General features: G+C 43.9%; 1 protein-coding gene across 1 annotated transcript in view; it reads left to right on the top strand.

Annotated features, from left to right (window-relative positions):
* Positions 1-496: 496 nt before the first annotated feature.
* Positions 497-17,929, top strand: part of LOC147465199 (Pseudouridine synthase family protein) — a 91,753-nt gene continuing 74,320 nt past the window's right edge. Inside the window, exons 1-5 of the mRNA XM_086518811.1 lie at positions 497-1,044; positions 1,912-1,974; positions 9,565-9,756; positions 9,875-9,922; positions 10,888-10,968. Coding sequence (XP_086374937.1) covers positions 733-1,044; positions 1,912-1,974; positions 9,565-9,756; positions 9,875-9,922; positions 10,888-10,968 — 696 coding nt within the window. The 5' untranslated portion in view covers positions 497-732. The remainder of the gene's footprint in view (positions 1,045-1,911; positions 1,975-9,564; positions 9,757-9,874; positions 9,923-10,887; positions 10,969-17,929) is intronic.

Below are 17,929 nucleotides of genomic sequence, written 5' to 3'. Positions count from 1 at the left end.
GACTCTCATAGATAAGGACCCTCTAAGAGCTGTCATGGCTCGGCACGAGCATGTCACAAATGTAATTTTTTGTGGTTGTCAATATAATTCACTCACCATTGTGAGTTTTGCAAAAATATAAAATTAAAAAATCATAGTTCTAAAAAGCGGCTTCTTGTTTGACAACCGTGCTAATTTTGCTTAATGTAATTATTCACCAATGAGCTCACAAGTAGAGGCATATCTATCTATCTATCTATATCTATATCAATACTATACTATTCTAAAAGAGAGAGGATTTTGGCCCCGTCCTCCGGACATGTGTTGCTCCCTCCTCAGTCTGACCAGTGTGCTTTGAACCCAATGCGCTCAGCGAGAGAGTGAAAAGGCCTCCCCGAAGAGAGAGAAAGAGAGACGGCCAAAGGCCGCAGGCAATACTAGTACTAGTGTGTCTAAAAATGAAGAACGATTTCATCTTTTAATGTGCCCACAATACCAATTTAAAATTTAAAATTAAAATCATAATCCTAAAAAGCGGCTTCCTGCAGCAGCACCTCGAATGACTGCAAGCAGCGAGGACAGTCATGTCGGCACAGAGCATGGAAAACCTAAGACCTCGTTCTCCAGGCTTCTCTTGCAAGAGCGAGTGCTAACAGAGCATCTCCAACCTTCGATTAATTAATCGGCATCTTCAACAGATTCTCCCTTTCCCCCATTTTCTCAGAATCGAGCACGCATACCTACCTGCGTGTCATGTTACTCGCCCGCCGCTTTCCCTTACTTCATCGACCCCGCCAGCTTGCGTTTTCCTCCTCGCAGAGCTTGAGCACTGACGCTCTTCTTCTCGACTCCGAGCTGCTCATCAAAAAAGAAGAGGAGGCAACCACAGCAGAAGCAACACTGACAGACTATTCTGCCAATTGGGTCATTCTTCCGCCTGTTCCCCGTGTCAAAGAACTTGCCCGTGTGGTTGGCCAGTCGGAGCTCACTGCCATCAAGTGGATCACACGATGCTGCCCAGAAATCTCCCACACTTCTATCGAGAAACTCTTTCGCACGCGACAGGTACTTTCTCTCTGCCGGTGAGGGTGACAATTATGTGAAAGGTGGTGACAATGCAGGGGCTTGCAGGTACTTTCTTGTCTTCACCTGGTTTGAAAACGGTGATCAAATTGTGACAAGCACTTACAGTGCGCCATTTTTCAATCAAAATGTGGCAGAAAATGATGGATGTGGAATTGGTATTTGGTGTTACACATTGCTATTTCAAGAAGAATGCAGTGGGGAGAGTTTTGTAAGATGTGATTAGTGGAGAGAGATAATGGCTATGAGTGACCATATTGGGCAGCTCCAACCTTCCATCCAAAGGACCCTGTTGTTTGGTGCCTAGTCAGCTGCAAGCTTGGTAATGCGTGCAGCTCTCTTTGGCACTGTGTATGAAGACGGACGCCCATTTCTTAGCTCAAAGCCCTTGGTTAGCTGTTGCTGAGGTACATAGCGGGTGGAAGTGTAGTGTGTAAGAAACCTGGCCCTATAGAAGGAAAAGAGGGGGGGCGTCATACAGGAGCAATTGACAGGCATCAGTCTTGTATGAAAAGATCTGTCATTGGAATCAGCTCAATTGCAAGCTCTAGGCCTTGAAGAATTGTGTGTTGCTACTTTAGTGCAGACTGTTTCAAAAAGCAGCTGACAAACACGATGTAATGACAGCGCTGTCAGTTTGCTACCTTGCTATTCTGATGCCGGTAGAGTAAATTTGGAAAGTACACATTTTCTGGCAGATCTCTTCAGGTTATCCAAGTGATGGTACAATTGTTATTAGTGTAAACATGCTGGCAAAAGGAAATTTTTGCTGCATGGTTCTCAGTTCTGGAGGCTTAGGGAGGTTTTCTTGAGCAGACCTGACCTGATTAAAAACTTCACCTTGTGCAGGTACGAGTCTGCTCTTCGGAGTCCAAGCAAATGGAGGAAGCCAATGGAGCTAAACTTAAAAGGGTAAGGTTTCATGAACTTTCTTGTCTTTCTAATTTTTTCTGCATTGCCGGACAATCATTACTTCTAACTAAAAGTTGTTTTTTTATAATTTTTTTGATTGAACTACCCTTTATGGATTTACCTACAAATTCCTTACCACTATTGTTAATTAGCGTATATTGTTCATGTCTCCATGTTTTGGATATTTAGAGGAAGAACATCATACACTGAAGTCGCAAGCGTACATGTTGGCGATATTATTGTTTACATGATCTTTTAGAATGTAAAGGAACTGCCCACATGGGTGGATAGAAGTCCATAGCTAGCAAAGTGTGCAATGACCACTCTCCACGAATGGGCTGCCATCTACTCTCCTACCTAGAGGTGATCTCTGTCTGCTCGCCCTTCATCCGCAAGAGCCAAACTACAAAGGGAGGATTGCCAGAGAGAAGGATGATCTATAGAGAGAAAGAGGGAGGTAGCAATGAGAGAGTAAGAGAGAGAAAACACAACTAGAGATGGTTGGGAGGGAACAATGGCACCCCAAAAATGTTGACAATTATCTGCACAAGATGGATACTTTTGCTAAATTAGCTTTATCTGATAGAAAAATAATTCTAAATGAATTATTGGATTTATAAGTGAGAGGGTTTTCTTGCTTGAGACACAAGGAACAAATAAATCTAAATGACTTATTGGAATTATAAGTGAGAGGGTTTTTCTCATTGGAGACATCCGAGAACATATATTTCTAGTGCGTCATGCAAAGTAATTACTAATGATGGGAGCACTATGAACGGGAATATCTCTAGACCACCAAGAACAAGTACTTTTGATGCCTCACATCGGATGGGTGACAGGGAGCATCGAGAAGAAGTATTCGACCATCCGGGAACGGATATCTCTAATGCGTCATAGGATGAGTGACATAGAGCATCGCGAAGGAGGTTGTACCGTAAGTTTGATGAGAAAGGACTAGGTGATGGGTAATCCTGATGTGTCACAAGGTGGGTGACAAGGGCATTGAAAAGGGAATATTCCATAGTTGGGAGAAATATTAAACTGTGTTAGAATTGTGCACAAGGATGAGCAAGCGCACTTGAATGAAGATGGATTTAGAGGAAACTTTTGAGGAAATATAGATGCTTTCTGAGATAGCAGTTTGCTTTTGAGGAAAGCATCTTGCTTTCCCGGTCTATGCTAGCATTGCATCTGTGCATGAGACTGCATCAAGGGACGCTTGGGTTGTGAGTGTGTTAGCATTGTTTTCAGCTTATAAGGTTTTACTGAGTTTTTAAGAGGTTTAGAGTCTAGACCCTTTTTATAAGGTGGTCGACCACCCACTTGATAAGTGCCCCCTCTTTCTTGCTTTTCTTGGCAGCCCACGACCTCCCCCTCTCTCTTTCTGGCAAGGAATTTTTTTAAATCTTCGCTCCCTCTCTATCTTATTTCTACCGGCAAGACCCTTGCTATTCCTACCGACTGCCAAGAGCTATAAAAGCGGACCTCTCTCACTCTCAGGCACCCAAAAAGGCCAACGCTAGTAGAAAGAGGAGGGTGCTGCAGATTTCGAGCCATAAAGGTTACCCCAAGCATACGAGATGTCGCCAAGACCGAATAGGTGAGTTCCATCGTGAAGGAGTGCCTGTAGAGAGTATTTTCATTGTAACAAGCTGCGGTTTTTTCTGTTTTCAGCCCATAAGCATCGTAGACGAAGCTGTTTAACAAGAAGGAACCCGAGAACACACCTCTTTTGTGAGTATGATTGGAAGAGAAGGTTCTTCGCGACGAGATCTCTTTCGGGAAGTTACTTTTCAAGAACCGACTTGCATTCCGAGTGTCGAGACTTGAAAGGTAACGTTTTCCATGTTCTGATCTCTCATTGTTTATTTGTAGGTGTACTCCCTGTACACGAGGGCGTAGGAGCAGAGGAAAGCATGAGCCTTTGCAGGAGAAAAGCGCTTTGAGGAACTAGAGCCAGATCAGCCCAAGGGTTTCACACCTGGAGTTTTGGTGTAGATCCGCGGATCTGAGAGTGGTAGACTTGAGTTGGGATTCGAAAGTTGAGATTCCCAAGGAAGGACTTCGCGTCCAAGAAAGAAGAGTTGTTCTGCAGGAAGAGGACTCTAGGAACAGAGTCGGAAAAGAGTTGCAGGGATGCCATACAGTCTAGAAGGTGAAATCCAAGGGCGAGAACCTTGGCTCTCAAAGATTTAGATTAAGGATTGAAAGTTCTTTGGAGGCTTCTGAAAACCATCAAGTCCGATTCAAGAACAGACGTGGTAATATATTTGGTTCAAGTGCTTGTATAGACTTCTCCCCAATAATAAAGATACTCTTACAGGGGGGATCAACCCTTCTTCGGGTCCCAATACTATGTTTGTTTCTCTCTCTCTCTCTCTCTCTCTCTCTCTCTCTCTCTCTCTCTCTCTCTAGTTCTCTCTTTATCAATTGGCTTCAGTATAAGTGATAAATTCTATTTATTCGAGTACATTTTATATTGTTATTCGCTCCTGTTTGTGACAGTGGTATCAAAGCATGGTCTCCTGTCACGTGACACATCCAACCCTTTGTGTCCGTGGACAAGCTACAACATGACGAGGGTTCAGTTCAGTCAAGTCAGTCTAGAATAGGAAGTGATCTGGCACTTTTGTGAGTCTGTTCGCAGACCGTGCATGTCCAGACACTTAGATTATATGCATATCCTCTGGTTGCACACAACATGACCATCAGATTCCAATCAGATCCCTTCAGTAGCATTTTTACAGTGCATAGACCTATTTTTCCTATTTTTGATATTTTTCACTTATTATTTTTAAGTGACTTTTGTTGGAAAGTAGGTAGGGCAATTTTGCTAAGTTTGTGTAAATAAAAACCTAGCGCTAGCACTTTCTGGCAGAAGAGGCAGCAGGAGCACCTTGCTCAACAGGCAACTTCTCAGCAAGACCCCCCACATCGGCAGAGCTAGCGTTTTTGGACCTAGCGTTTTCATTCACAGACAACCTGGCGTTTTTGTGCATAGCAGATCAGCCCTGGAAGCAGCAAGACCAACCAAGAAGCCTAGGTTTTGCATTTGCAGACCAACAGTGAATCTGATAGCAGCAGATTTTCAGCTTCAGAAAACCAGCGTTTTCAGCTTCAATAAACCAACGTTTTCAGCCTCAAAAAACCAGCGTTTTCAGCCTCAGAAAACTAGCGTTTCCAGCCTCGGAAAATTAGCGTTTTGCATCAGCAAATTCAGCGACAAGAAGCATCCCAAGCATTCAGTTTTCAGCCATAGTCTGGTCCTCGTCGTCTACACTGTCAACATCGACATAGCCCCATTTAGATTTGCATCAGCATCTTGTACCAGATTGTGCAATCATAAGTAGATCGCTCTCGCCATAGAGAGTGGGGCCTTCGGAGGAGGGTTTTACAACGTCTCTAGTGTTGTATTCTCTTCTCTATCTCTCAATCGCATGCACCTTCACGCATAGTGTCCATTCACTTTGTTGGTGTCCATTGCACTCTCTCAATAAAGAACGGAAGGCTCTCCCTTCTATAAGAACAAAAGGAACCTTGAGCACAGTTCGCAGCACTCATCTTTAGCAAAGTTCAAACATTCACTTCCGTTGCACCTAACATCTCCTCTCTCTCTGTAAAGGAGGACGACTGTGCGAAGATACACAAAGAATCCATGACAAAAGCCAAGAGAGAAGCAAGCAGGCGGAACCCTAAGTCTTGCAGGAAAAGCTCGCAGAGTTGGGAAAATTCTCTCTGTAAGAAGTCGACAAGACTTGGGATTCTCAGAGAAGGCGACAAGACCACGATGCTGAAGAACCTAGAGAATCTGAGGAGCGGAATGCTCGAGATCCTTGAGAACCTAGAAGTGAGACAAATTCTTCTGTTGAAGTTCATAGAAATTTAAAAGAACTTTACCTATCATCCACAAGCTCACCTCACTCCTCTTTTAAAATATCCATAAACACCAAGTCTAGAAACATAGCCAAAAGGATATGAAGATTCTTAGACCTCATAACACTCCGGGCAAGTTTGATACTTTTGACGGAAGAGAAGATGTCGCCGCTTTCATTTGACAATTTGAAGTTGCCTTTGCAATCTACAATTTTTAAGAAGATTTGAAGATGAGGCATGTGACTAAGCACTGCGAGTACTTGGTGGTATACCAAAGCTCTGAAAGGGACTCAAAACAAGGCTTGGATTTAATTTAAGGTTGAGTTTTTTGAGGTTTTTTTCCCATCCGCTATACTTTAAGGAAGGCATCAGAGAAGATTGGGATTGGTTTTCCCAAAAGGAGCATGAGCGAGACACTGATCACGTAAACGGGTATTGGTTCACTCTTTCAAAGGTAGCTTCATTCTTGAACCTCTCTGACTCTTTGAGGAAGAAAAGATGAAGCAATTCAACGAAGGACTTTTACTCGAACTTCGTAGTTGCATGCAGATATATCTACAAGATACTTTGCAGCGGATGGTGGAGTCAGGCATGCACGTTGAAAGTGTACACCTTAGTGTACCAAGAATCTAATCCCTGCAGTGGGATGGGAGCCATTAAACAACCATTGTCAAAGTGAGGAGCGGAAGTTGGAGAGAGAGAGAGAGAGAGAGAGAGAGAGAGAGAGAGAGAGAGAGAGAGAGAGACAATGGCGATGGACACACAAGAGACAGATGGAAAAGGCTGGCAAGCCCCAATAACTTGAGATGGCCAAAAAAATGCTGTGTACAAGACAAGATGGCAAGATGAATGGGAGAGTGCATCCCCCCTCCTATATATAGGAGAATAGGGAGTAGGTAGGGCAAACCAGAAGCCCCAACGACCATGCGCAAGAAACCCATAAACGAGGAAAAAATGGAAAAGGACCAGAATAGGTCCGGTCGGGCAAAGTGTTGAGCAAAACCCTAAATGTGCCTGAAGATCCCTGTCCGACAGGTGTACGGGTGGCCAACCCATAACCAAGGGCTAGTGCACGTGATGTGTGTGAATCCTGTAGGCATGGTGCGAAGCATCTGGAGATGAAGAATCTAACACCCCCCCTCAACGACAGATGCGGAGTCTCTGAGAAAGAAGATGCAACACGCCTGGCAAATCTGGAGTGTGAAAAGAAGAAGCGCCAGCCAAACAAAAAACGACGAACCTTCCAGCAATAATGTGATGATGACCAAAGCTAGGTCAGCTGATCAAGTCGCACAAGGAAGCTGATAGAGAGGTTAACAACAGAACAAGTCGCTGAAGAGGATATATATGAGGGAAAGATGGAAGACGAGAAGGGTGGAGGTCGGCAAAAGAGAGACGGAAGAGAGAGAAGCCCCCCCCCCCGAAGCAGAGCACTTTGACACAAAAGGATAGAAGGCCAAGGTGGTAAACCGGCAAACTCCAAGCCAAAAAGTGATCTCGATCATAAGAGGGAAGAAGGAGGTGGATGAAACTAGAGGGTGAAGCCATCAACTTGTGAAGGGCTAGAGATGGCAGTGACAGATGTTTGTCGAGAAGCCGTCCCATCCTCAGGATCTGAATCCTTCTTGCGGTCCCGCCGTCGTTTATAACATTTTGCTGCAAAATGACCTTTCTTTCCACAATAGGTACAAGTAACGTCAAGGCGAGAAGGTGTAGAACCAGGTCCAGACTGTCCAGGAGCACTACCACCCTACTGGACGTAGAAACCAATGCAGTAGAACCTGCAGAGGCGTATGAGGTGGCTCTATCCTGAATGTGCGAAGCTATCCGCGGCACCACATGTTGCACCTGAAGTCGGATGATCAAACAAGAAGTGGTTCTTGAGATAGAAATACCTTACTCTGCCTGTCAAAGCCAACTCCAACACATGCACTGGAACATGTATCTGAAGTGATGCATACGGATGAGCAAGAGACAATTGAAGCCAGAACTTGGAACTTCCATCCTTAGATGGACAAGAAAAAATCAAAGAGCATTCTTTGCTTCAAGAAGAAAAGAGGCCCCTCTCTGTCATCCATAATCCACAATCTGGAACAAAAGTGCAACTGAATCATCAACCTGCTACCCATCGATTAGGTAGCTCCATCGAGAATAATAAGAAAGACGTGCATTTGTAAAAGGCACAACAAATCTGCCAATCCATTTCTCGAAGAAAACACAAGTCATAGAAACTTGCGCCAGAGGTGTTGAAGAAGATCCTACTGCTGTCCAAACACTGCTCTCTGAAGAAGAAGCTGGGAATGCATAGCTCCCCCTCTGGATCCAACAACTGCATGCTTGCTCCCCTTGTTGGGAAAGCTCGGTAACATGATGCCATCTTGGAAAATAAAAGCAATTCAGCATTGCTACCCATCCTGAAACCTCCATCAGGTTCCCTTCGGTGAAGAGAGGTCGGGGTAAACAAGGGTGAAGATGGGGAAGATGCGGGTCCATAGCCGCCACATACCCAAATCTGCCCCAAACTTGGAGGAAAAACAGGAAAAACTAGCAAGCTTTTTCTCTCTCAATCAACTTCAAAACGGCACTAGATCAGCCAAATCCAAGCATCCATGGTGGTCTTGTCACCGAGGACTCTGATACCATGTCAAAGGTGGCAGCGGAAGATGTAATGAAGACAAGAACTGGCTCGTGATCTGGCGGACATCTCGACTACGATCTGAACAACTGCAATGCCACAAACAAGAACAAGGCACCTGTGGAGAAGAGAGATGATCACTGAGGTAGAAAGAGACACGACATTTGAAAGAGAGAGAGAGAGAGAGAGAGAGAGAGAGAGAGAGAGAGAGAGAGAGAGAGAGAGAGAGACTAATGGGCTCAACTGCGCTACTAATGCCATTACGCCATCGATGTTTTATCTGCGTATTTTGCTATCATGAGTCATGTTTCTTGTCTATTTTGGTGCAATTGAATGCTCGAAGTGTTGTTAGCTCTGTATAACATACGTGTAGCTTGAAAAAAAGACTATCTATATTTTTTCAGTCTCGTGCACTGACCCCTTTCCCTAACTTTTTCCACTCCCGTTCCCCGACCCCATTCTCCGCTCCCATTCCCCACCCATGTTTCTATGGGAAGAAGGTATGCGGTGGGACACGATTGGCGATTCAAAGTGGTGCCACTAATAAGAAGGCTGTGCTCAGCTTGTTGAAGAGAGGTGAGCTGCGCTTGAAGAGAGGCTCCCTAACTCCTTTGTGCAAAAGCAGATTAAGTTTGTAAGATTTGGTGCAACGACTATTGACGGGAGGAAGGTTGACGAGAGCCTTCAAAGAGCAGAAAATAGGCTACCAGAGACCTCATTTTTAGAGCACAAAACACCAACAATACCAGGTTACATACACAAAAATATGATTAACAACATGAATATCACTCTTGCTCTTTTCTTAGAGGTTAAATTGAAAGAAAATTATTGAAATCTAAGATTTATTACAGCACATAAGACCTTTCTAAATTCTGAAACTAAGAATGAGAGAGGGAGAAACAAAGGACACTTATTGAGGGTTGCAGGTGAAACCAGACAACTCCCAAACCCAACCCCCCCCCCCCCTCCCCCCCCGCCCCGAAAGAAAGAAAAAAACCATGACACACATCACCTATCCCACGTGGACATGCTCATCTTGAAGACTGATCGCTTCAGTGGATGGTTCATTATCATATTTACAGGTAACTAGAAAAGACGTTTTACCAGAAGGCTCCATTTTATATTTGAAGAGGTTTGCAGTACAACAAATTGCAGACAAAGTAGAAGCAACTGATGCTGTAGATGATGGAGGTAGAAAGCCAAGTTTAATGAGAAGGATATACAAGCCAACCCAAGATGATATAGAATGGGCAAGGGAGTTAGTCCTTCACCTGGTATATGTTCGATAGATTTTTTATCGTTTAAATATTTTTGTCTGTTACTTTCTTTCGGCCTTGTTTGTACAATTGTTACAAGATTTTGTAGCTTAGTCCTGGCATTTTGTGTGTGTAGGATGACCACATCATTGCCATAAACAAGCCCATGGGACTCTCTGTACAGGTTTGTTTTTATTTTTAGTAGGTTTATGCTCTATGTGGGGTCACTAGGTGATAACTTCTGTTTAACGAGAAGTGTCAATTCCAGTGTAGATGGATCTTGGTTTGTTTTTGTGAAGGAAGTGTCTCGAATTCTTATTGATGGATGTTGGTTGTTATCTATGTTTTTTGTGAAATAAGTCTTTCAAATTTTTATTGGATTGTAACTGTATTTGAGATATTGAAGCTTAATAGCTGCTTATGCCCTCTTCATCTTTTAACAAATTTGGTGCAGAAGTGCTTTGGCTTAAGAGAATGCTCGCGCCTTGCTTTTGAATATGGATGTGCCAGAAATTGCTGAAGCTGTATATGACTGCTTTGTCCGCACAGAGGGTTTAGGAGGGAGCTCCATGTTTTCTGAGTATCCGGTTTACTATGTAGTATATGATGACCTTGTTCAGCTGAATGTGGATCAAGTTGAAGGAGGGGCCCTCTATACTTAATGAGGAGGGGTATGTGTCTATGTGTGTCTCTACAAGTTGCTACATTTCAAAGTGGAACGATGGGGTTGTCTGAGCATAGCAATGGTCTGTATTTGTTGCTAAGCTTCTCAAGGATTCTAATGCCATTTGTGATGATTTATACTATGCTTAATGACATTGAGCCTAGTTGAACTATATATCTTCACCTTGGAAATAGTTCTCCAACACAAGGTGTAATCCCAAGCACCTATGGATTGAGTATTCTAACACTGTCCTGAGTCCTCCATCGCCTTCTCAAGCAATTGAAACCCCTCTCTTAGTTTATAGAGTCCTACATGGCAGTATACTTACTTTGGCCTTGCGTGCATAGAATTCCTCTTGAATGAGTTTTGTTTTATGTGTCGGCTAGAATGTAGCTGAGCAAGTGTTTAGATCTTGTTAACGGGGGAGTGATTTAACAAAGCTATAATTATGTTACTGAAGCTGTTGCTTTAATGTTTCTTTACAGGGTGGCAGTGGAGTGGGAAGAAGTTTGGATGACTTGCTTGGCCCAGCCTACTCTTTTGATTATGATGACCCTCCGAAATTGGTATGTCAAGACTCCTTGAGAATGCTTTTTATGGTTGTTTGCAATTGTTTGTTAAATGAACATGTTTATCATGTTTTTGTAGTGGCAGAATTGTAATGGCACCCTTTTACATAGGTGTTCGTGTGCGTGCGTGTGTGTGTGTGAGAGAGAGAGAGAGAGAGAGAGAGAGAGAGAGAGAGAGAGAGAGAGAGAGAGAGAGAGAGAGAGAGAGAGAGAGAGAGAGAGAGAGAGAGAGAGAGAGAGAGAGAGAGAGAGAGAGAGAGATGAAATGAAATGAAATGACATGTTATATTAAGGTCTTCAGAAGGCCAGAATGACCTATGAGACCAGAAAGTTACAATGTGGTGGATCTGATACGAAGTGAGTAACAAAAATGACAAAATAAAATGACTGAATAAAATGCTATGGAATCCGAAACAGCTAGGTATCTAAGCAGCTAGGCGGGATAGCTAAATCACAGATTACAAAAGATCCAGCTAAGTGGGATAGCTAATTCTCAGATCACAAAAGATGCAGCATTGGTCGCTGGCGGATCTCATCAATCTCCTCCATGGTCACACACACACACACACACACACACACACACACACAGAGAGAGAGAGAGAGAGAGAGAGAGAGAGAGAGAGAGAGAGAGAGAGAGAGAGCTAAGCTTAAGCCACTGAAAACTGTAGGTGTAAAAACCCATTCAAAAGCACCCCCCTACTAATCATTTGGTGCATCCATCTGGGAGAGAGCCTTGGCTTTTTTTTGCTCCATTGCCCTCCCTACATCCCTCGTAATTTGCTGATCCAAATCCCCATTCTCTTGCTGCTGCGTTTTCAACTTTGGCGATCAGTCATTGGAGGTGCTGACTGCTGCCCCATTCTCCCTCATCATTGGCAGCCAAAACGCCCTCAGGTTTGCTGCGTATCTATGTCTCAGATTTGCGTTTTTGCAGCTAGCATTCAGCCCTTGAACCCTCTAATACCAGGTGTGCAAATAAGCCCCAGATCCACCAGGTGGGGGCCACATGCAGCCCACATCGATTCAGTTCTCATTCTCATTCTTGCATCCAATAAGTAATAGAGGACCGAGGTGCTTTATCTTGAAGAGTTGTTGTGGCGGTAGTCTCTCTCGAGTTGAGTCAGTCGCCCTTGAGAGGGTTGGGACCCTATGGGCGTCTCTCTCTCTCTCTCTCTCTCTCTCTCTCTCTCTCTAGTGGGGCTTTGACCCTTTGCATTACATAAAATTTGACATGTTAAGAGTTTAGTTTCGTTTCCGGTGATAGCTCCAGTATCTCCCAGGAGCAAATTAGGGAGTGAGGGTTGTTTTGTGTCTGTGCCTGGCCGTATCTGAGGTAGACACATGCGTTCTCAACGATGCACTCCACGATGTTGCTCACCCAATAGGTTGGCATGAGGCGGGACCCCCGTTCCTGGAATAGAATCTCGAGTGTTCTGCAATTCTACTACTAAATATGTGTGTCAGGTCACTTTCAGTGAGTTTACATATTTATTAGCATTTATTAGCCATTTATTAGGATCATGGGGTTTTGCAGTAGGCAATCTGAGATTTGCCTATATATGGAACCCACCGGTTTGTACTTTTGGCATATGTTATTAGTGTAGAGCTTTAGCGTTTGGACACACTCACTCTCTAGCGTTTTCTCCATGTTAGCGTTTTCTCTGTGTGTTGCCACACCCTCTCTCTAACATTTTCTGACCACCATCAGTCTCTCTGTGTCCAACGTTTTCTCAGCGATCTCTCTCTCCCTTGTTAGCGCTCCTGCTCCCTCCCCCTTGCCATGCGATTCCTTAATGATTTGCTTGGGATTCACGACGGTGTTTCTGATTGATTAAATAATCGGGGTACAAAGTCTTGCGAGACTTGCGGACCTTTTGATCGAGAACCGATTTGGGTTCAAGTGGACTATAACGGGTGCAAATTTGGAACTTCCTCGAGAGGAATCACTAAATCATCCTGCCCCAACCGCTCTTTCAGACCTCTCACGTGGAACACGGGATGAATAGCAATGCCTTGAGGCAAGGCCAGCTCGTAAGAAACCCCACTTATCCTCTTTGTGATCTGAAACAGACCATGATAGCGAGAAGATAATTTCGAGCATGGACCAGCTCGGATCATTTTGGAATCCTTTGGTACCCTAAGGTAGACCCACATGCCCTCCTGGAATTCGCGGGTTTGCCGATGTTGATTAGCGTTTGAGGGAAGGCCAGCTCGTACGAAACCCCACTTATCCCTTTGTGATGAGAATAAGACCACAATAGCGAGAAGATAATTTCGAGCATGGACCAATCCGGATTGTTTCGGAATCCTTTGGTACTATAAGGTAGACCCACATGCCCTCTTGGAATTCGTGGGTCTGTCGATGTTGATTAGCATAAAAAGTGGCACGATCTTGCGCCTTCTTTATGCTCTCTTTTGTGATCTGGAGCATTTTCTGCATATGCGCAAGAAATCAGCTACGGTTTCGCATCTTGATTCCCTTGAATCTAGTGGCGATTGGTAGCGTCGGGAGACGTATGCTCGTAGCATGTCCTCCATGGTTTAATTCATGCGTTTGGTCTGTTCGTCAGTTTCAAGATGATCTGAGGAAGAAAAGCACAAACAGGTCTCGATCTGGAAGACTATTTGCTAGAAATTGCTTGTGAATTTTGAATGACGATTACTCACAATTTCATTGGGAAAACCATGTAATTTGTATAATTATTTCACAAAGGGCTGAGCTAATTTGTGGCTCTTTACGGTGGAACGTGTAGGGACAAATGGCGCCATCTTCGTGAGTATTGACGACGACCCAAATGGCCATCATAACCACGGTTGGTCGTGGGTAATCCAACTACAAAATCCACGAAATGCTTGTCCATTTACTAGCGGGAATTTGCAAGGGATGTAATAGGCCAACACGCTTTTGACGCTCAACTTTGTTGAGCCGAGATTGCATGCATTCCCGCACATACTTTTTGACAAAAGCTTTCATATGCGGCCAATAGAAATAATGCCAACCAAGGCCAAAGTACGGTGTATGTGAGGGTGTCCTGCACTTGGTGCATCATGACACTTAAACAAAATTTGCTTGCACATATCTCATTGATAGGCACACACACTTTGCCTTGCTTGAAAAGCAATCCGTTGCGAATGGAATACTTCTCTGCTACCTCTCTCTCCGTAGCTAGCCCAAGGGCGTCCGGATCGCCATAGCTTTTCGGGCTACATATTCCGTCTTATACTCGTTGCCAGATTGCACCAAAGTGACGATCGTTTTGGCAACGCCCTTTGAGAGAGAAAGCAGTTGGTCAAAATTTCAGCAAACGAAAGAGTATTTACCTTAGAGATCTTACTAAGGGCATCGACTACCATATTCGTAGCACCCTTACGATAACGTATCTTGAAATCGAACTCTTGCATGAGTTCTGCCCACCTTGCCTTTTGACCACAAAGGTCGGATTGATCATAGAGATATTTCAAAGAATGGTGATCTGTCCATACCACGATGTGGGCATCAAAGATTTAATGGTGCCCAACCTTCAAAGCATGAATGACCGCCAACAATTCCTCTCTTGTGTGAAATAACGTGTCTGCATGTGCGTGAGCTTGCGACTTTCAAATGCTACAAGCCGCCCATCTTGGTTTAAGATGGCGTCGATTGCATAATCACTTGCATCCGTTTCCACCACAAAGAGTTTGTTCGGATCCATAATTTGCAACATCGGTGCAGTAGGAACAAGTTGCGTCAATGTTTGGAAATATTGATCAAGCTTATGGGTCCATCAAACAGATGGACTAACAATATGCTTTTTGCTTTGGACGCCCATTGACAGACGAGTAAAGGGTTTTGTAGTCCAAAAGAAGCCAGTAAAAGCCAAAAAGGATTTCACTTGCCTTATCGGGCGAAGAATTCGGAATCAATGCGAGTGCCATCAACGAAGATGGAATGACCCAAATACATCAACTCTGTGCGAAAAAATTCGCACTTAGTTTGCTTCGGATACAACTTTTCCCGTCTGAAAATACGCGAGACGGGACGAAGATGTTGCAGATGCTCCTTGAGTGTTTTACTATAGATCAAGATGTCGTCGAGGAACACAACAAGCTACTTTCCCAGAGACGGACGAAAGACATCATTTATCATCTGTTGGAAAGTGGCAGGAGCATTGGTTGACCCTAAGGGTAAACCAAAAACTGGTAATGTCCATACCGTGTATGAAACGCGGTCTATGGGACATCACGCGGATGTATTTGTATTTGATGGTACCCAGAATGTAGATCGATTTTAGTGAAATAAGGAGCGCGTGAGAGTCGTTCTACAAGGTCGTTTATGCGAGGTAACGGACATTTATTCTTGACGGTGACCTTATTGAGACCTTTGTAATCTACGTAGAAGCACATCCCTCTATCCTTTTGGCGAGAAGAACCAGAGTGCCCCATGGAAACTTTCTAGGTTCAATAAAACCTTTGGCAAGATAGGCTTGAAGCTGCCTGCTATCTCCCCCTCCTCTTTTGGGTTGAACGTATAAGGTAACACGTTGTCGAGAGACGGGATGGCTACAAGAAAAAGCTCTATCTTGTGATCAAGATTGGATCCACGAGACGGCGGAAGCCCATCTAGTAAATCCGGCGGAGTCAAAACGGAATCCAAATAACGCTTAACAGCTACATCATGATCAGACAAAGACTTTGAAGTTTTTGATGCAATAATATTAGTTTTGAAATAAGAGAATGACAATGAGATGGAAAATTAACAATAGAAATTCTAACCCAACAAACTGCAAGGTGTACATTGGGATCGGGAGACAACACATTGAATCCAATAGCTGAAGCATAGTTACATCATAATTGGCGGTCAGGGAAGAAGGAGATCCCTCGACCACATGGTACACACCATTAAGCTCAAAGAAAACTGTATGCGATGTATAATCAATATACAAAGAAGCTATCTTATCGTAAAACCATCGCACACCTAAATTAATATCGACATGCTCAAAGCCCATCATACGGAAGTCCAAGACTTCGTGGTAACGTTGGATTTTGAGGTCGAGTCGCAACATAGCCTTAGTCCATTTATCGCTTCTACCTTCCGCACAATGGACCATATACGGATGGTCTGTGGGTGATGTCTGTCGAGCTTAAAAGCCCGTAACACGCGGGAAGAACTAAGATTATGAGCAATAAGACCTTCACGGCATGGCCATTGATCTCTCCTTTAACGCCAGGAAGATCATGCTGGCCAAACACAACCTTATTAATGTGACAACCTGGGCAGATACATGCATTAACATGAAAAATCTCTGATTCAAAAGAAGACAGTGTACTTGGATTGTCGATGGCGTTTAGTGAAGTAGTCCCCGTTGCAGAGGTAGATGGCTTCTTCTCTTGCTTGGGACACACCTTATGGCCAGTGAAGTGTCCAGTCTGGTGGCAATCGAAACAATAATTCTTCTTTTGATCGTCCATACGGGGTGCCTTTGATTTTCTGTCATTCTTGTCTCCCCATCCATCGGGCCACCTTTAGAAGCCGCCAAGGTATTATCATAATTCTTAGCAAACTCATAGATGTAATTGGATTGCTTGAAGCCTCTTTTCGATATGCTGACGACAATCCAAAAAGGTACAACATCTGCACGATGATCGTAGGGTCATCAAGAGCCTTTGTTTTATGGAGAAGATCCTTGAAGGCGTGAACAATGTTTGGGGGTATGCAGGGCATGATGTGAAACCCCATGTATGGTAACATTGGCATGCAGGAAGGGTTTCGATGCAATCTGGGCCAGTTTGGGGTGCCACAGGGCAATTTTGGCATGGCTAATTTTTCCGATCAGTAGGCACATATGGCACCAATGTCACCAACTTGGGCACCCCAAGTCTAAAACTTGTCGCGACACGAGAGAGAATCACTTAAAATACTTCACAACTTTAAAATCACAGTTCAATTTTGGTTGATACTGTCGGACGTAGTTTCGTGCCAAGAGAGATTGGCCCCAAAGACTGGCGCCCCTTTCGGTATTTCTTTTATATTAACCTTTGAGCAAAGTACAATGCTTGAAGGGTCCTCTGCTCTCAAACTCTACGTCCAGATGCTCTAAAGAGGGAGGCCCTTATGGCTCTTTTATTCTTACAAGGGATGCCAAAAGTAGAGCCCCAAAAGCACAGTGTTCCAAAAGCAATAATTCCCAAAACTGGCTCAAAAGCATTAATGCTTTTTGCGGAATTCCGTATAGTTGTGCCACGTCAGCAACGCGTTTTACATGGTTTCGTACTGCCATGTTAGCAACCTATCAACGCAATTTTCGGACGTCTTTTCGGATGTCGGTACTATCTGCCATGTTAGCTACCGTACTGTCTGTCCACGTTAGCATCTGTCCGCGGCGGGTGGTCATGCCACCTCATCAATTTTTGACATAGCCCCCTCTTGAAAGAATCGTGATCGCCCTTGATTACACCTGCACAATCATACATAAGCCATAAACTAGTTCAGTAGACACTGACTCTAAGTACTGACACACTAGACGACACAAATCTAACACTTGTACAAAGACGACAATAACATCACATGACATCACATCACATAAAATTCATTGCAAATCTTAAACCATGATTGCCAGCAACGTATTTAGTAATCGCATCTAGATCCATGCCTGACCTTACTTATGTCCAATCCCATATTGCGAGCATATCTATACAGATTTTTGACTCAAGCACTGTAGTGTGCGAGTAATCATTTCCGGGGATTCCCATTTTGAAGTACTTCTCTCATAAAGTCATCAGCAAAATATTGTCAGCATATCAGTATTTCTGAACTCCCAAAGGAACCCAGTGACTTTATTCCATTTAGGTAATCTGTGACAAAGGAGCGGAGTAACTCCTCTCTTGTGCAGTCCCACTTGCACCAGATTTAACCTGCTGATCTGTAGGAACTCTTGGAATAGGCAAAGCTAGACCAAAAGCGTCTAGGTAAAGTTCCAAA

This window comes from Adiantum capillus-veneris, chromosome 1, assembly GCF_014529385.1.
Source record: "Adiantum capillus-veneris isolate H3 chromosome 1, ASM1452938v2, whole genome shotgun sequence".
Taxonomy (NCBI): Eukaryota; Viridiplantae; Streptophyta; class Polypodiopsida; order Polypodiales; family Pteridaceae; genus Adiantum; species Adiantum capillus-veneris.
The sequence above is the reverse complement of the archived record's forward strand: the minus strand, read 5'-3'. Positions and strand labels throughout refer to the sequence as shown.